Source organism: Theropithecus gelada, chromosome 4 (assembly GCF_003255815.1).
Source record: "Theropithecus gelada isolate Dixy chromosome 4, Tgel_1.0, whole genome shotgun sequence".
NCBI classification, from domain to species: domain Eukaryota; kingdom Metazoa; phylum Chordata; class Mammalia; order Primates; family Cercopithecidae; genus Theropithecus; species Theropithecus gelada.
In genome coordinates, this window is record NC_037671.1 from 154,018,734 (window position 1) to 154,039,752 (window position 21,019).

Sequence of the window (21,019 nt, forward strand, 5' to 3'; positions counted from 1 at the left end):
GGCTGGAGGGCAGTGGCGATCTTGGCTCACTGCAACCTCCACCTCCTGGGTTCAAGTGATTCTCATGCCTCAGTCTCCTGAGTAGCTGGGACTACAGGCTCACGCCACTATACCTGGCTAATTTTTTGTATTTTTAGTAGAGACGGGATTTCACCATGTTGTCTGGGCTGGTCTTGAACTCCTAACCTCAGGTAATCCATCTGCCTTGGCCTCCCAAAGTGCTGGGATTACAGGCATGACCACCACGCCCAGCTGCAGTAGCCATCACTTTCTTTCACTCTCTTCATTCCCCTGAGTCTGAAAGTGGGGCAGGATTTTCTGCTCCTCGCTGCCAGTTTTATATTATCCATCCTCCTCTACATCAGGGTCCACAACCCCTGGGCCACAGACAAATATTGGTCCGTGGCCTTTTAGAAACCGGACTACACAGCAGGAGGCAAGCAGCAGACAAAGGAGCAAGCTTCATTAGCATTTACAGCTGCTCCTCATTCCTGGCATTACTGAACTGCCTGAGCTCCACCTCCTGTCAGATCAGAGACAGCATTAGATTCTCATATGAGCACACACCCTATTGTGAACTGCGCATGCGAGGGATCTAGGTTGTGTGCTCCTTCTGAGAATCTAATGCCTGATGATCGACGATCTGTCACTGTCTCCCATCACCCCAAGATGGAACTGTCTAGTTGCAGGAAAACAAGCTTAGGGCTCCCACTGATTCTATGTTATGGTGAGTCGTATAATTATTTCATTATATATTACAATGTAATAATAATAGAAATTAAGTGCACAGTAAATGTAATGTGCTTGCATCATCACAAAACCATCCTCCAATCCTAGTCCATGGAAAAATTGCCTTCCACGAAACCAGTCCCTGGTACCAAAAACATTGGAGACGCTGCTCTACAGCACCCAGCTTTGACTCTCATGCTTCCCTCTATGTGCGCCCCTCTCCATCTGCTTGTTGAAGTCACCTACTAACCTTTAAATACCCCACGTCCTTCCTTGCTGATTTTCCCTGTCTAATTGTCATTTTCCCTAGCACTACTCCTGTCATCATTCTTAGTGATTTTAATGTCCATAATCTTAACTCTTCCACACTCTTAACTTTCAGTTTCGTGTACCTCTCTGGTCTCCATTTGAAGCGTCCTTTTTTTTTTTTTTTTTTTTTTGACCACTGTGTCATTTCTCTCTAGTTCAATTCTTCTAAATACTTCAGCTTCAATTTGTGTAATCTCAAAATTGATGCACACACTTTTTTCTTGTTCCTCATTTCATGTTTCCACTGTAGTAACCACGTTAATAGTCATGATCCTTCATTGGTATTACTGCTTTGCAATGTTCATTTCCCTGGCTACTCCTTTACTTATTTTTCACTCAGGTGAACTCCAACACTGTGAGAATCCTATATCTCCTCCATACCTGCACCTTCTTTTTCTTTTGTTTTCTTTTCTTTTTTTTTTTTTTTTTTTTTTTTTTGAGATGGAGTCTTTCTCAGTTGCCCAGGCTGGAGTACAGTGGTGCAATCTCAGCTCACTGCAAGCTCTGCCTCCTGGGTTCAAGCCATTCTCCTGCCTCAGCCTCCCGAGTAGCTGGGACTACAGGCGCCCGCCACCATGGCTGGCTACATTTTTTGTATTTTAAGTAGAGACAGGGTTTCACCATGTTAGCCAGGATGGTCTCGATCTCCTGACCTCATGATCCATGATCCATCTGCTTTGGCCTCCCAAAGTGCTGGGATTACAGGTGTAAGCCATCACGCCCAGCCACCTGCACCTCCTAAACTGAACGTGGCTGTAGAAAAAGACAATTGTGCCATCTAATCTCACCTTAAATTCATGATCACTCTCTTCAGATGGACCCTTTGTGCTGCTCTGCAATCTCTCATCCTTTTTCTTTTCCACATTCCTAGTTGATTATTTCATACCTTCCTCTCCATCCTCAAGCCTAAACCTCTCCTCTCACCCCCTCCAATCCTTACCCTCAGTTCATGGTGTTGCTTCTTACTTCATTGAGAATTTAGAAGCTATCAGAAGAGAGGTAACAAGCTGCCACTACTGCATGCACCCATTTTTCTGCATGTGTGCCCAATTATTATGACTCTTTTCTATTACTGTGAATGAACTATTCTTGTTTCCAGAAAAGATCACATCTTCCCTATATGTTCTCAATTCTACCCCTCTCCCGCTTGACAACATCACTCTAGCTAATCTCTCCTCCTTCTTGTCACTTTTTTTTCCACCTTAAAAACAAAAACAAACTCTCCTGACTCATTTCCCTTCTGAGTAACCACTTCATTCTTCTCCTTCCATACAATGGAGAGCTGTCTATCCCCTGTCTATAATTTCTCTTCATCCATTCTCCTTTGAATTACTAAAAACAGGCTATCACCTGCTCTTCTATATTGGAACCAATGGCTAATGTACGGCCACCAGTGTTCACCTTACTAGATCTAACAGCCATGTTTGCCACTGTGAATTACCCCATTCTTCTTGAAACCCTTTGCTCAATTTGCTTCCCAGGCCATGGTATTCTGGAGATGTTCAAATTCAAACACTGCTCCTTCTCAGTTTTCTTCATGACTCTGAAATCCGCGTAGTGGTATTGCTGGGACTCAATCCTTGCAGCAATTTGTTTCTCTAGCTACATTCATTCAGATGCTGATCTTACCCAGGCACATGGCTTTCTATGTTGAGATGTTTTGATATTGACATCCCACAGTATTTACTATTAAGTTTATGATTTAATTTTAGATCCAATCATTACTATGGTGTGAGGAGGTAATTTTTCTGCAGATATGTATTACCACTGTAAAGAAACATTTACTGATTAATATTTCCTTTTCCCCTTGATACATTGTTGTCTCTGAACATACACAAATTTATTTTGTTGATATTAAGATGTTTCAGATAATCCATTTTGTTTCACTTACTTTTTAGTTCTTATTACAGTGTTCTGCTTACCTTCATTTTATGTTAAGTTAACATTATCTGGTAAAACAAGGTCTTTTATTTCTCTTCTCTTCTAATTAACTAGATGCTCTTACATATTCTTCCAGCTGACATTTTTATGCACTATTTCAATCTCTTACCCAAACATGTTACTGGAATTTTGATTGGAATTAAATTAGCCTATTTGTAAAGAACTGATATATTTACACTAGTCACTCTTCTCTATTCAGACATTTTATGTCTTACAGTAAACTGTTTTAAAGTTGTCTATATTGAGCACACATTTCTCATATTAAAATTCTTTCTATGTATCTTACATTTTCATTTTAATGGTAAACATTAGCTATTTTGTTTCAACATAGTAAATGTACTAACTGGTCATTACTGGTAAACCTTAACTATTAGAATAGGTGTTTTTACATGTATTTGATATTCAATAACTTTTGTTTTAGTTCTAGAGGTTTATCAATTGATTCAGTTATTGTTATGTTTACAATACTTTTTTTTTTTTTTTTTTTTTTTTGAGGAGTCTTGCTCTGTCACCCAGGCTAGAGTGCAGTGGTGATATCACGACTCACCGCAACCTCCACCTTCCAGGTTCAAGTGATTTTCATGCCTCAGCCTCCTGAGTAGCTGAGATTACAGGCACCTGCCACCATAACTGGCTAATTTTTGCGTTTTAGTAGAGATGGGTTTTCACCATTTTAGCCAGGCTGATCTCGAACTCCTGACCTCAAGTGGTCTGCCTGCCTTGGCCTCCCAAAGTTCTGGGATTACAGGTGTGAGCCACCACACCTGGCCTATAATACTATTATTTGCAAATATTATAATTGTGCTTTTACTTGTCAAAAGCTATATCCGTTATAATAATAATTTCATGTTTTTTAATTATTTCCCAAAATAATCAGCTTTCTATTTTATTCTTGATTTTAATATGATTGCCTTAAGTCTTTCACCATTAAGTATGATGCTGATGTTTAGTGTAAGAAAAACATTTCTTGTCATGTTAAGAAAACTTATTTCTATTCCTAGCTTATTAAATATATCCTATTTCAATCAGAATAAGATATTTAAATTAGTCATATGCTTAATTGTGGAGAGTGGGGTAGGAATACAGATGCATTTAAGAGGTGATCCACCTTAAACAGAACCATAAATGATATTATTGACAAAATAAATAACTAATATTAGCCATCCATGAATTCCAGAAATAATTACTATCTTGCTTTAGTATACTATTTTTTCATCATCTGCTTGCCTGAAAAATTCAATAGGTAATTTGGGGGGGTTAATCTATACACATTCTTAAGCAAGAATTAAATGCATTTTTGTTATGCAATCTTCACTGGCATTTTTAACACAGTTATGTTTGCTTTATATGATTAATTTAGAAGCATTTATAAAGAATGCAATTTAATTTCATTTTTATTAGGATTAAAATTATCATCTTTACACTGTCCTCTTTTGACCAATTGATTATTATGACTAATTTTGTTCCCTAAGAATTCTAAAAGCATGTCTATTTTCTGAGTAATCCCTAGATGAAGTAAAAAATAAATACTTCCATTAAACAAACACAGCTGGTATAAACCGTTATGCTCTGAATTTTTATGTTTTCTTTCATGGAACTCACAACTTTTGAATTTAGGCAACTCTGTTCATCTTTGAAATGGCCTCATGAGGCAAATAAGAAATAGCTGTTATTACTCCCACATTGTAACTGAGGAAACCGAAGCATACTGATTTCTCTTTTATGTGTAATATGTATCTCAGTTTCATATCATATCCATTATACAGAGCAATGCCTTCTACTTTGGTATAGTGGCAAGCATGAACTCTGCAGTCAAAGTGCCTTGATTCAAATCCTGGCTTCACCCCTTACTGGCAGTATGAGCCTACTCAATTTATTTAACCTTAATGAGGTCTTAGTTTCTTCATTTATATAATGAAAATAATAATAGTGCCTACTCACAGAGTTTTTGTAAGGATTTGATGAAATACTCAATAAAAGGCTTAGAACATTACTTAGTGTATGGTATGCTTCATAAAAGCAATTATGATAATGATGATCATAAAGATGATCATTACCATACACGTTATCTACCATTTATAGTTGAAGAACCAATCAGTTGATAATTGATCAAAAAATGTAAAAAAAATGTCTAGCACTATGCTAGATTTTCTTACTGTCTTAGTCCATTTAGGATGCTGTAACAAAATATCATAAACAGGGTAGCTTATAAATAACAGAAACTTATTTCCCACAGTTCTGAAGGCTGGGAAGTCCCAGATCATATCTCCAGCAAAGTCAGTGTCTGGGGAAGTTTTATTTCCTTATCATGGATGACCCCTTCTTTCTTTGTCTTCACATGTTGGAAGGCACTGGATAGCTCTCTGGGGTCTCTTTTGTAAAGGCCCTAATCCCACTCATAAGGCTCCAGCCTCATGATGTAATCACCTCCTACAGGCCCCTTCTCCTATTACTATCACATTGGGAGACAGGATTTCAACATACGAATTTTTGGAGAACGCAATTATTCAGGCCATAGCAAGCCTTAACCTCCAACATGATGATATTTGGAGATGGGCACTCACTTATCTTGTTTTTCTTTTTCTTCACACCTTTCCCTGAAAATATAAAGTGCATAGGAAAGAAAAGTATAGAAAGCTTTATAGACTAAATATTTCAAAGAAACCCAGATCACTTTGTAACTATGCTCTTCATCATACCTAATGATACTTGCAAGATAATTGTTGCTTCATCCTAGGCATTAATAAATCTTTACATAGGCATGTTATGAATAGCTCAGTGACTATTGCTCCTTAAGAAAAAAAAATTTTTGAAGAATAAAACCTATGTGATACTGAATCCAAGGGGAGAGAGGGAGATAAGTGAACTAACAGTAACTAGTACACACACATGAGTAGGTAGAAAGAGAGAGACAGAAGGAAGATATTTTCATTTAATCATTGCTACACCCTGTAGTCAGAATTATTTCTCCTATTGTTTTTTCACATGGGAATATTGAAGCCTTAGCTAGCTCAAACGACTTTTTAAAGATAAAATAATTTGTAGAAATATTATTTTCACTCTATCACAATTCTTATTTTAAAAAAAATAATAAAATAAATCTCTATAACTGATTGTCGCTGTTGCCTGAAACATTTAATCAATTAACCCTATCTTCAGTAAATAGACAGATTTGTAACTAGAATTCACTAATTTTTTGTTTTGTAAACCTTATTTAATCTACCTAACAACCTTGCCAAAATAGAGATTGTTAGCCTTATACTAAGTTCTGAAAATTAATGCTAAGAAAACCTATTAAGTCTTGACCAAAAAGTATTAGAAGCAGGTTTCAAATCCACCACAAACTGCTTTCTCCAGATGGCAAGAGAGTGTAAACACACTCTGCTGATTAAATGAGTTTGATTTTGAAAGCTCAAGTGAATTACATCTTAGAGTCGTGACAGAATCTGCAAAAGTGACTAGGGGTCATGTATGGAAAACACTTGACAAATTGTGAGAACATAAAATTTGTCACAGGATAGTAAGCAATAAAACGTCTTTCCAGGTTTTATAAAGGAAAATAAAATGTAGGAAACAGATTGATTGTGATCTCCAATGAAACTTAAGTATTGCTTACTTAACAAATATCTGTCAACTGTGGAAAAAATAAACAGTGCTCATTAGGAATCAGAATAGGTTCACTTTGTTGGGGGCAGTGGCTCATGCCTGTAATCCCAGCACTTTTGGGGGCCAAGAGAAGAGGATCCAGGAGTTCGAGACCAGCATGGTCAACACAGGCCCCGTGTCTACAAAAAATTAAAAATTGAAAAAAAGAATAGGTTCACTCAAAATAACACATACCAAACTAAGTGCTAGGATTACTGTATATATAATATCTGAAAACCTAGTTTTCTAAATCACAGTAAAATATCAAGTTTATCAGACACTGTGATACATCATATCTCAAATTCAGCAAAAATAATAACTGCTATTATGTGTCCAAAACTGTGTATGTACTAGGACCAAAACAGGTCACTGTACAGAGATTTTCTCATTTATTGTTACAATAAACTTATGAGATAGACAAGATTATTTCGTCTTTTACAATTGATGAACTGATGCTGGAGAAATTAAATAACTTGCTTAAGTTATAAAGCAGTAGAGATCTTATCCATGATTCAAATGCTGGTTTTGTTTAAATAGGCGTTTGATGAGCTATTTCATAGTATCCTTGCACACAAGATTGAAAATATGAGCCAGATGTTAGCCAGCTGATAGGTTGATGGGCATACACGTTGCTAAAAATATGTGACCCAGAGTACGCTCTAGTGATATCTCCATTGATGAGGCATAAGCTTTAGTATTTGACCTTGTTTTGTTCAAAATATCTGTAAATGCTTTGGATGAGATCTATCAAATATTCAGATAACATAAAGCTGAAAGTATTATCTAATGTGTTGGATGGTGGGAAAAGATCCTGACAGATGAAACTATGAATTACAATTAACAAGATGAGATTAATAGAAAAGATTTGAACTCAGGTAAGCTCACTTGTTTGTTCATTCCTGTGGCATCTGTTAATTATGTTTCCAATATACAGGTCTACGGCCTATGATAGGTACTAGGAATGTGAAGACTGCATGGGTCTTGCCCTCTAGAGCTTATTTTCTAGTTTAGGGGAAAGAACAGAGGAAATGACACGTATTAGCAATTCACGTGAAGTAAGAGTCCTTACTTGATTGCAGATTCACTAGGTGCCAACACAGGGCATTGCTACTTGTATAAGATCCAAATCAAGGGAGGAAGTACATTTAACATATTTGCAAATCACAGCTAGAGACTTATATTTGAAGGAAACCCTGAGTAAGATTGCTAAATGTTCAGCTTGAAACAAAGATTTAGGAGGTAATAGTATTCTTAGATATTTGAGGACCTTCCCTAGGAAAAGGGAATTAGACTTAATTTTCATCACTTCAGAAGGCAGAACTTGGATCACTGATTGAAAATTAGAATGCAACAAATTTTTATTCACCGTAAGGAAAAACTTCACAGCTTATGCAAGATGAAAAAAAGCCGTCTTATAAGAATTCATGCATTTAATGATATCTCAAGGAAAGTATAGAAGGCATTCCTGTATGGCAAGAAGGTTAGGTTAGGTAATTTCTCACCTTAGGGCTGAGATACTATAATATTAATGTTATATTCATTTGATTTTGTAGAAGGAATATATACCAACAGTTTTCCAGTGTGCAAAAAAACTTAACAAATCTAATATATTCTAATGTATTATTGAAGAGGTACTAGCACATACCACTCTTGAGAATATAATTAAACTTCTCATTAGGCATCCAAAATATAGAAATTTTCCCTAAAGGCTAATTTTTATATAAGAAAAAAATTATGTACACTATTTCAAAGCAGACAGGAAAGTCATATGAAAAGGGTATGTCAGAAAAGTTTCAAAAAGAGGCTCCTGATTTATGTGTTGTGTGTTTGTGGACCTAACCAGGACATTTGATTCAATTAACCAAGTTTAGTATGTCAGCAACCCTGTGAAAGATTGACAAGATTATCCAGAGAAGATTACAATATTTGCTTTCTCTATTGAAGAAATTATGTCGACTTACAGGTATAAGAGAAACAAAATCATATTTTTGAATCTCTTGTCTTTTTAGTAATGATTATTGGCTTTAAGGATTTTAATTGAGTTACTAATGTTATATTTAGGTGACATAAAATAATTCATTATGCAATTATTTTACTGCAAAAGTAAAATGCTGAAAATTATTGTTGAAGGTCCTATGTATTTTTGGCACATTCATCTCTATAACTATAAAATATGCTCTTAAAACACTCCCCAGTTAACACTTATTCGTCAGCATGACCCCTTGCTGAATGACTTGAAGTTAGAATTCATAGATAATTATTTTATCTTGGAGCCATTATCTCTCATAATGCTACTGTTAAATATGGAATGGCTCTTTTATTGCTAAAAACTGGTGGTTCCTTTGGATGGTTGAGTAAAAGAGGATTATGGCACTTAAATCAGTGGCAAAATATGACAAATCATTTTGCTCTGCTAACCACTTTTCTGCAATGACACTTGAAATTTAGGCTTTTTCATCTGAAAAAGCCTGACCAGTTTCATCTAGACTTCCTGAAACATGTATTCATTCATTCAGCCATTCAAAAATAGTCATTGAATGCCTCCCATGTTTGATGCACTAAAAGGAGCATTTAAGCCAATTTTAGGGCATCAGGGAATGTTTCTCAGAGAAACTGACATTTAAAATGAGAGCTGAATGAATAGGTGCTAGCCCGATATACACTCTAGAGCTAAGGATTTGCAAATGAAAAGTCCCAGCAGTGATAAAGAGTATCCGCATAATTTGAGAATTTCAGATGGCCCCATGTGGCTATGGCATTATATGCAAAGAAAGCCGTGGTTACAGCTACATATGTAGGGGTAAGTACTGTGGTGGTGAAGGCGTGGAGGGGGCGGAGTGGCAGATAATGAACTCTTCCTTGCCATGCTAATAACTTGTTATTCATCCTGACTGCATTTGGGAACTAGTGTAGCCTTTCAAGCAAGAGAAGGGCATGGTCTGATATGTTCATAGGATGATCACTCTGATTGCAGTGTGGAGAAATCACCAGATAAGAAAATATGGAGACAGGATCTTTAGCTAAGAGGCTATTCTAATAATCCAAGTAAAATATGACAGTGGCCAGATGAAAATAGTAGCAACAAGAAAGTCAAGAAACAGAGAGTAATAGACTTGTGGAACTGATGATCTGATGGATACCTCTGATAAGAGAGGCCGGTAGGTTGCCGACCTTGGCAATTGAGTGGATGACAGTGACCTCAGATGAAATGAGAAATACAGGAGTATTCGCAGGTTTAGCAAGAGATGAACTTAATTGTGGTCATTTCAAATTTAAGGCGCTTCTGTGTTATACAATATTTACTCAAGAAGCAATTAGAAGTGGAAGTCTGGAACCCAACAGAGATATCCAGGCTGAATACATAAAATACAGAGTTTTGGGGACACCATTAACTGAAGTCATAGTAATGGATGAAATCACCAAGGTAAATATGGAGGAGAAAAAAGAGATGAGGATCAAAGTTAGAATTAAGGGCATCAATTATATTAAACAGAAAGGGAAGGAAGAATCCATAAAGGAGAATTAGAGTAGCCGTAGAAATGGGAGAAACATCAACTGGCTTACTCTTAAAGAAACCATGGGGGCTGGGTGCCATGGCTCACACCTGTAATCCCAACACTCTGGGAGGCCAAGGGGGATGGATCACGAGGTCAAGAGATTGAGATGATCCTGGCCAACATGGTGAAACCCCGTCTTTACTAAAAATACAAACATTAGCTGGGCATGGTGACCCACACCTGTAATCCCAGCTACTCGGGAGGCTGAGGCAGGAGAGTCGCTTGAACCTGGGAGGCAGAGGTTGCAGTGAGCCAAGATCATACCACTGCACTCTAGCCTGGCGACAGAGTGAGACTCTGTCTCAAAAAAAAAAGAAAAAGAAAAAGAAAAAGAAACCATGGGAAGAGAAAATTTCAAAGAAAGAGTATCCAGAAATATCAGTGGCTACAGAAAACGTACATATCATGAGACCTGATGATTCTAAGTTTTGCTTTAGCAACAAAGATCTTATGGGTCATTCTGGTATTGTGTTTAATGGTGAAACCAGAAGCCTGTTTAAAGGGTGAATGGGAGATGAAGAAGTAGAGACCAGGAATGTAAACAATGTCTTTTAAAAAGCTTATTGAAAATAGGATAGACATTGTTGAGCAATTTGAGACCTCACAGATTTTTTTTTTTTTAAGACAGGAAAGGCTTGACCAATTTCAAATATTAATGGGAATGAGCCTGCAAAGGAGGGAATGAAGATGCTGGAGAAAATGGGGAGGCAGGAGGCAAGGAAACCAATTTAGGAGTGGAGTAGCTTCAGACAAAGGACGGAAACAAATGTCAAATGGATGGAAAATAATGTGGCAAGACACTGAATTGTTTGCCAGGAAACCAAGGGAGCATCCAAATTAGATTGGATTATTATAATAGATAATAGATAATTATTTTATCTTGGAGACATTATCTCTCATAATGCTACTGTTAAATACAGAATGGCTCTTTTATTGCTAAAAAATGGTGGTTCTTTTGGATGGTTGAATAAAAGAGGATTATGGCACTTAAATCAACGGCAAAATATGACAAATCATTTTGCTCTGCTAACCACTTTTCTGCAATGACACTTGAAATTAGAGCTTTCTTGTCTCTTAAAATAGGGGGCCATCATTGACTGAGGGTGAGGTGTAGAAGTAGAGGATTTGAGATTTGCCAGGCACTTTGGGAGGCTGAGGTGGGTGGATCACGTGAGGTCAGGAGTTCGAGAACAGCCTCGCCAACATGGTGAAACCCCATCCCTACTAAAAATACAAAAATTAGCAGGGCATGGTGGCATGTGCCTGTAGTCCCAGCTACTCGGGAGGGTGAGGCAGGAGAATCCCTTTACTCAGGAGGCAGAGGTTGCAGTGAGCCAAGATCATGCCATTGGACTCCAGCCGGGGTGACAGAGCTCTGTCTCAAAAGAAAAACAAACAAACAAACAAAATGACAAGATTTGTACCTTGTCATATTGGAAAAACCGGATTCATTTCACATTGTTATAAAATCTGTAAATGTCACAATATACTTTCAAATATAACACGAAAAATGTAAAAACTAAATGATCTAAAATTCACTGTGGCAATGTCATAGTTTCACCGCAAGAAATAGCATAAACTCTCAGAAAGAGTTAGCAGAAGTTCTAAGCAAAAATTAATTCCATAGCAATATCTGTGGTGGAAATGACGTCAGCTATTGTTTGTTGTGAATTACCACACATTCCATACCAACAATTGTCTGGCCGTTAGACGACACATGAAACATTCTTCAAGAAGAATAAATACATTCTTCTTGATTGATTAAATGAAGCAGAGCCCAGTCTATGGGATATCATCCAAGTTCAGTATAGAGCCTGCAGGCAGCTTTGTGGCTCCAGCTGAGATTATCAGGAAGCCAGTTCACTAACATGTCCACCTACTTTGTTACTGACTTATTTGTTTCTCAACTTTTCTTTCGATGTTGTTTATAAGATGTAAGTCACTATTCTGACCAGTCCAAATCCTGTCTTATAAAATCCAACTAAAATCCAATTCCAAATTCCCTCTCTTCCTTTTTCTCAACTCTCAAATGCAAGGACCACATTCCCACGAAACAGCATTCAATGTTGCATTCTTGCTGCCATGTTTATTTTTTGTCAGGTGGTTTTTTTTAATTATTATTTTCCCAAAGCTTACGTAAATTTCTAGAAGGTAGGATGTTCTTTCATTGACTGTTTCAGTTGATTCCATGTAGCTCTTCCTAAGTTCTTATTGCATAATTGATTATTGCATTAAATATAATTCTGCTTCATGAAAATTTTAATTTGAAGCTATTTACACACTATTCTGAAGCTATTCTCATTTCCTTGTGGAAAGGTGTTAAAGGATATCACTCCAATGTCTCTTATTATGCAAGCATAAAAAAGAAGATATTGATCTGAGGTTGCTGGTTTTAGATTGATTCCTCCATATTTATGAAGAACCACCTACATCTGTGCTTTCCACCTTGAGGTGGTTTCAGAAAGCCCACTAGTGGGCATGTGCCAAGGCCACAGTATTTGTAGCACCTTTTTCTAACATCTCAGAGAGCTAAAATCTGGGATATGAAGAAACGTAAATGCCTAGAAGAAATAATAAATTTCAGAGACTCTTGAAGTCTATTCCCCAATTTAAAGTAGGAGAAATATTTACATAGCGATCGGTGCAGGGAAAAGAGAATAGTAACTCTTATTGTCAGTGTAGCTACAATAGCTCGTTATTAGTTTCTCAAATAAAAGAGCTTCTTTAAAAATATTTATATTGGCCGGGCGCGGTGGCTCAAGCCTGTAATCCCAGCACTTTGGGAGGCCGAGACAGGCGGATCATGAGGTCAGGAGATCGAGACCATCCTGGCTAACACGGTGAAACCCCGTCTCTACTAAAAATTACAAAAAACTAGCCGGGCGAGGTGGCGGGTGCCTGTAGTCCCAGCTACTCGGGAGGCTGAGGCAGGAGAATGGCGTGAACCCGGGAGGCGGAGCTTGCAGTGAGCCGAGATCCGGCCACTGCACTCCAGCCTGGGTGACAGAGCAAGACTCCGTCTCAAAAAAAAAAAAAAAAAAAAAAAAAAAAAAAAAAATATTTATATCAAAGACTGAATTCTTTGTCAGTGATAAAGTGTGTGTGTGTATGTGTGTGTGTGTGTGTGTCTGTAAGAAAGTATATGTGTTCATAGACACATATTCATAGCTAGGGACTGTATGATAAATTACATCCTAACTCTCACTAAATGAAAAACAAACTTATTTCCTTTACAGAATTGTCAACATCACACTGCTGGTGACTTCTGTGAACGATGTGCTCTTGGATACTATGGAATTGTCAAGGGATTGCCAAATGACTGTCAGCAATGTGCCTGCCCTCTGATTTCTTCCAGTAACAAGTAAGATTGAGAAATATAACCACATTTCCCAATCAGAAACGCCATCTGTCTAGCACATGGGCTGTCTATGATTTGGCTATTTTTTCCATGTAGACAAAAATCTCAATTTAAGATAGAGATATTTTTAATAATATAAAAACATGACAAAAGTGAGTATATAATACCCTATGGTTCATTTTTCCTTTGGAACTCTGCCCCAAGTAAATAATACTTATTACTTAAAATGTAAGTACCAATATTAATGTAAGATATGTTTATAAAACAAATTATATATATATACACACACACACACACAAAAATATGCATGGTTTCATAAATATACCTGTCTAATGTTTACCTATACCTCTGCCCATAATATCAGCTATGAAGGATTGTTCGGGTGCATATTATGTAATTTTTGTGGCTGTTTCCATTTATTTTATGTGTTTGATTCAAGATTTGGAAATAATTATCAAGAAAACAATTGAAAAATTGTACAATTAAAGCAGGTGACTTGTTATGCTCCAAAAAAAAAGGAAACTCCCAGAATCACAACCTCCTTTTTCTTAAGATGGTCTGAGCTTGGTACCATGGAAACACAGCCCTAACAAGAAACAAAAGCTGGCATATCTTCTTTCAGTGCTGTCTGAAGATTCTGCACTGGTTTATATATTGATGAAAACTGTAGGTGTTTTCATTTACCTTTTTGCCCAGACTACCTGCACTTTCTGTTAAGTGATTTATAGACTTCAGTAAGGCAGGGCAGTTTTACTCTAAGAATTTGCTTTTTTTTTTTTTTTTTTTTTTTTTGAGACGGAGTCTCGCTCTGTCACCCAGAAGAATTTGCTTTTGAAAATAATGTATGGCAGTTTGTTCAGAATTAGAATTCTGGACACTTTATCTTGAGTGTTAAAGAGCCACAGAGCAATTCAGACAACGTGATCTTTGCACCTGTGCCTACTCACTTTCTTCTTCATCTTCGGCTTTGTATGCATTCTGAAAACATTTCCTGTAAATCATCTCCTTTTCCTCTGAAAGCTCCTCTTTTTTGTTGGCTGGAATCACAAGCCTTTTACAGGTGTCAAATGTAAATTTTTAGGTAAGCTGGATATTGAAGAGGATAATATGCATGGTCTTATTGTTCATCCAGGGACCAAGTAGTAGGTGTATGAAAAATAGTATTATTTTTGTCTTTCTTTCCCTAATTTCTCCTTGATGCCCAGATTTAAACAAGATAATGCTATGTATTTAATTGTTTTAAAAAATAAGCCATTTGGATTAGAAAAATGTAATAACTAACTGAAAATTCCCTGGTGATTACACTATAATAAAAGCTACAGGAGATATACAAGAGAAGCATGCCATTTTTTGGAGGAGCTCACTGTAAAACCTGTGTGTTAAGGGGTATCAACTTAAATGTAAAGAGAATTCAAAGGCACAAAACACCACACTTAATACCGGAAGCTTCAAGAACATATGAAAAGATATAGTAGCATGTATAATGGATCTTAAATAATTAATTTAAAGATTTTCAATGGTGGGAATAGTAGAAAATTAAATGGGCAAATGCTTAGAAAATACAAGGGATGTGCAAAACCTAATAAGTAACAGAATTTGGAACATGGAGTTCAGACACAATTTCATAGTCGCAGATGAAAATGAATGGGAGAATAAAGTCCATATTGTAGAAAACCCTAAATACCAGTCTAAGAAACAGTTATCTAATTTTCTATGTAATAAGGAAACACTACAAGTTTTTATTTTGGAAAAAAAGGTTAATATGATTATAGCCACATTTTAGGAAAACTATTATAATAGATTTGAGTATAATGAATTGAAACAGGCAAATGAGAAAAGCATAGAGACCAATTAAAAGGCTAGTATACTCGCGTGGGCAAAAGATAATTAGAACCAGAAGTAGGTAATAGTAACAAGAATGGAGACAAAGGAATGAATGTGAGAAAATTGTTTAATACAGCTCTACAGATCTGAAAACTAATTAGATGTGAGGGGTGAGGGTCTGGGCAGGAGTTGAAGACTGAGGTTTTTAGGCAGGTTGCCCCCGAAAAGGGTGGTGCCATTAACTGAAATAGAGAAACCAGGAGAGAGCTGTTAGAGAAGAAAGATAATTTATGTTTCAAATGGGTTCAGATTGATAGAACATATCTGTCTGAATGGAAATATGCAAATAGCTGCAGGAAATGGAAATCTGAAAATTGTAGGAGCAGATGAAGGAAAAGATATGTTAATAAGTGAATTAAAGTTGGATAAGATTTCCCAGGCTAATGTTATCCAAAGCTAGTATATAGAAAGAAGGAAAGGCAGGACTTCATGTTGGGAAAGAAGAAAAAGGAGAGCCAAGGCAGGAGCAGTCAGAAGAGAGGGAACCCGGGCGGCACTGCCATTGACACCAAGGGAGAGAAGAGCAATGAACAGCATTAGTTGCTGCTTTCACAAGGGAGACCCAGTGAATATGGTGGCAACTGACTATTGTAATTGAGCAAATAAAGGGGCTTGCTGCCTGAAGCACATTGAAGCCAATAACGTTGGCATTGGCTTTGGGGAAAAGAAAAGGTTTATTGCAAAATTGGTCAGCAAGGAGACAAGAGTCAGGTTCAAATCTGTCTCCCTAATTTGGGATATGAGGAAAGTTTCAAGGGATCGGAAGGCAAGGCAAAGGATTTAGAAATGCTGGCTTGGCAAAGTCTGATTGGAGGGCTTCAAATTTGATCACTTACAGTAAGGTATATTGAGGCAGATTTTAGCCCTAGATCTTCTGGGCCAATGAAGCCCTCATTTCTGAAGTAGTGCCAATGTTCAGGTTTTGATTTTGTCCCTGTTTTGTTGGTTCAAGGGGAGGAATAGTTGGTTCCTGGTTGTGTTAGAGGTCACAGTTTTTCTATTGAACATGCCTAGGCTACACGACTTGCAGTTTTTGGCTCTGTTATACCTAAAAGGTAACCTGACATTTTGTTATCAATAGGGTAGGCCCAGTTTTGGTTGGTCCTGTGGTTACACTATAAGAGGCATTGATGAATTTTGACCATCAATAATGAAAGCAGAATTTTAATTTACAGTTTTAAGAAATTTCAAGAATAAAATGGTAGAATACTACCCTGATTGGTTAGCAGGATCAATAACAGAGTCTGTTTTCATTTTTGTTTCATTGTTGTTTTATGTGATTTGTATAATTTGAGTAAATTTTTATGCAAAAGACACTGAATCAAAATATCAAATTAAAATGGCAAGTTCAGTGACTTTCAAACTTTATTGATTGCAACCACTGTAAGAAACACTTTTTTATATCATAAGCCAGAAACCCACAAAAACTTGTGTGTGTAGATATCTAAATAGATGTATTATACACCATGCTGTTTATTTAATTTTGTTATTTTACATTTTTAGAAAAATATTTTAGCCAAAACCTACTAAATGGAGTTCATGAGTCACTAATATCACCATCTAAAGCTTGGGACATATTAGGCTAATTAACAAAGTGAAGACCTATAAATGGTGAGAAGAGAATAATTAAAATGTGAAGCAAAGAAACCAGCCAGGGCAAAGAAAACAGGCACTTCTCCTCAAGACATAAAAACAGATTCTGAGGAATAGATGGAGGAGGCCGATATATCTCAATTTATGACTTCAATCTGTGCAGTCAGTGAGAAATATGGAGGGATGATGAGTGATTACTGACTCATTTCCACGGCATTAGTTCAAGTCCTCATTATCTCTTACCAAAACAAATATGGTAGAAATTTAACTCTTATAACAGAGTGGCAGTGCTCACACACCCTTAGAAGTTTCCAGTGCCTTCTCAAGGAAAGATCAGACTCTTTGAGCATTAGAAACCCTTTGTAATCTGACTGCCTTTCCAGGCTCCATGCCCTCAACACCATTCTATATAATGCCAAGTTTGGCGTTTCTTGCACTTATCTAGACGTCGTTAGCGATCTGCTCTTGCTATTCCGTGAGACAATCCCTGTAAAATCTAATTTATTTTTAAAGACATTTTTCAAACATTACCTCTGCCACAAAACCTATCCATAGCACAGCGTGTATTTTGTACATTTTATATACAACTAACACATTTTACTATACAGAATTATTTCAATCATTCTTTCAGAAGATGAACATTTACTAAGCATGTACTTCATCCCAACACTATGAATAGATAAAAGATATGTTTCCTGTCCTATATGTGTACATATCTGTCTCTCACACGGAATTGTAAATTCCTTGAAGGTAAACATAATATTTTATTTATTTCTTTATTCAAGAAAAAGTTAATGAGGGCCCAACCCAATGCTAGACATGGCTCTTCATACTGGGAATATACAAGTGAACAAAACAGCCCGTGTTTCCTAGCCTTCTGGAGCTTATATTTTTTATGAGAGAGTAAGATAAAGAAGTAGATATATAATCTAATGTCAGGTAATGACAAGTACTACCAGGAGAAACAAAGGAGCCTCAATGAACTTAGAGTGACTAAGGTATGATTTTAGATAAGGTGGTCAATGATCTTCACAAACAGATGAGACTTGTGCAGAAATGTGAATGGTGTGAGTCATGTGAATACCTGCAGGAAGAACAGTCCCCTCAGAGAAAAACGTCACTGCACTGGCCCAGAGACAGGCCCATGCTTGGCCCATGCTTGGCAGACAACAGGATGCTAGGGTGGTTGGAACAGAGTGAATGAGAAGAGGGTGCTAGGAGATGAAGTCAGCAAAGCTCTAATGAATATCTAAATGTCCTGAAGGCTAAAAATCTTCCAGTGGCAAGAGGTGTCTTGGTACAGGATAATCCAGTGGTGTTATTGATGGAAGCACCAGCAGCATTTGCAGATAGGAGATAAGTGGAGTGTGACAGAGGAGACACGGTTGACACCATGGTTTTTGGCAGAGCAAATGGAAACATGGAGTGGCCATTGACTGGGATGGGGAAAATTAGGGAAAGATCTGGTGTATTTTTGGAGGGGGAGAAACTTACTTTAAATCTGTGAAGGTAGGCACAATGTTTAGAGCCCTTAGGACTAAGTGAGATCATTTAGAGGAGAGAGGAGAAGGGAGCAGAAATCAGAAAACTGAATTATGAAGCACATTAAGAGATCAAGGACATGCCACAGATCCAACAAAGGAAACTGAAAAGGAACAACCAATGAACTGGGATAAAAACCAGAAGGAAATGGTTTCCAGAAGCCCATTTATCTCTGCAGTGTCCATAGGAGATGACACAGAGAGCAGACTCTGTAAATGTTTAAAATTCTGTTGAGGGGAGTTTGGAATTAGCAGCCATAGGGACATGTAAAAGATGGTCACCATGAGAAAAGTCCAAGGATTTCTGAGTAGCCCTGCAGACGAAATGAGAATTGAGAGCAGATTAGGAAGTTGTGAACAGAAAGAATAAACTCAAGCTTCAAGTGAGGTGGAATCCCTGCTCCCTCCAGAAGACCTTTTATGAGATATAAGGAAACAGTGCAATCCACCATAATATCATAATTTGAAAAAAAAATCAACTATTCAAGAATTACTACATTCCTACATAGTAAACACTTTATTAATTACTTATTTATTGACATTTCATTATTTTACTATAAAAAATGGAATTTAATCTTATTGATTCTTTAGAGTTTCACTGGAAATGTCTAAAATCTGTATAAGAGTGTGTGTGCACGTGCACACGTGTCTGTGAGTGCGCATGCACAGATGCACTCAGGATCAGGCTTTAAATGAATGTGCTAAAAACTTGGCAGAGTGTGTCAGTTATACGTTTGTTTTTTGTGAAGGCAAAAATAAATTTGTTGGATAATGAGTTTGTGAGTAGTAGATCAATTTGTTCACATATTTTGCAAAAGTTAGAGCCTATTACTCATTCACGTACTATTGATGTAATGCATTAGAAGACAGTTAACATTAGGTCCTAATGGCACCTGACCAAAAGGAGCTGTGGGCCTGGCCTGTACACCTTATTGCGTATTCAGCATCAACTGATTTAGTGAAGCAGCGAAAAGAAAAATGGTGTGTGCAGCATTATTGTTCTGTAACAGATACATGTTTTTCATTTCCAAGTTTCCAATGCATCACTCAGTTTTATCTAATGGGAATGCAGCTGAGAGAAGTTTGTAACAACCCAAAACTGCATGCTAATATAGTTTAGTTTTCAAGTCTTGTGGAGTCTTTTTTTTTTTTTTAATGGAATAAGATCATCGGAAATCCTGAAGCAAGACAGACTGGCTGTGGTCTACCAGCATTGTAGTAAAAACATTGGGGAAGTTATATAAGACCTAATTATTAGAAAATACCATAAAATAGTCATTTTCATAGAAAAAGCTTTCCCTTTTTTCCTCACTACTAAATCATATTACTTTGTGTTCAAAGTGAAATGTAGTTTGAAATCTGGATGTAAATTAGAAAAGATATTCTTTTATTCCAAGTGAAACATTTATTCACACTTCATGTCTTGAAGCACTGGTGGCCATTTGGGCAGAGTTTTCAAGAAAAAAAAATTATATAGATTTTATGCCCTTTTTTTTAACCTAAAAGATAATAAGTAATAGCTATTCTACTATCAGACAATGTGCATAAATTCTAGTCAGATTTTTCTTTTGATTAGTGAACAATAGGACAATTTTGCTGGACGTTTAGTATATTCATGGCTGTCACATCATTGTTAAATTCCAGAATATTAACATGCCTTGTGTGATGCATTTTTAATTCATCATTTAAACCAAACAATATGTAGTTGTTTACTATTATTAATGGTTTTTCACTGTGATGTCCTACCATTAAATAAGAACTTCAGCTAATTATAAGGATGGCATTTATCACCACTTAAAAGTAGGTCCCAAAACCCTTGATAATGGATAGGAATACTATTTTATAAAATAAATGGATTAAACTTTTTTTGCAATCCTTTTCTTTCTGATTCAGTTTCAGCCCCTCTTGTGTCACAGAAGGCCTTGATGACTACCGCTGCACTGCTTGTCCACGGGGATACGAAGGCCAGTACTGTGAAAGGTACCAACAGCCATGAAACGTACAGCGTAATGATATGTAGGGATTATATGGTAAAAGGTCACAATAGGAAAACATTCATTATTTGAAGAACTTCAATATTTGCATAGTAGTTTAAATTATAATGCTTTCAAAACTACTTGTGCATCTTAGAATTTATCCAAAGAAAGTTGTTTATTTCCACCATGTTTAGACTATCTAAAAGATTCCAAACTATTTCACAATTATCTAATTTATGCTTTAGTATAGATATATATAATTTTATATGTAAATATATAATTTTGTAAGAACAAATCAATTTTCAAAAGCTTAGCAGTAGTTACTACTAATAAAAAACTGGCTACACTTTTCTTATTTTAATGCACTGGAAAATATTGTCTGGAAGTCACTGCATTCACATCATTGTTCTGAACACTGTGGCACTACACCAGCAAGTGTATACATAACTCAAAATATAAATAATATCAAGAATTTTTAATTAGTAC

At 36.6% G+C, this 21,019-nt stretch overlaps 1 protein-coding gene across 1 annotated transcript in view; it reads left to right on the top strand.

Annotated features, from left to right (window-relative positions):
- Positions 1 to 21,019, top strand: part of LAMA2 (laminin subunit alpha 2) — a 601,080-nt gene that overhangs the window by 426,008 nt on the left and 154,053 nt on the right. Inside the window, 2 exon segments of the mRNA XM_025382237.1 lie at positions 13,418 to 13,542; positions 20,451 to 20,537. Coding sequence (XP_025238022.1) covers positions 13,418 to 13,542; positions 20,451 to 20,537 — 212 coding nt within the window.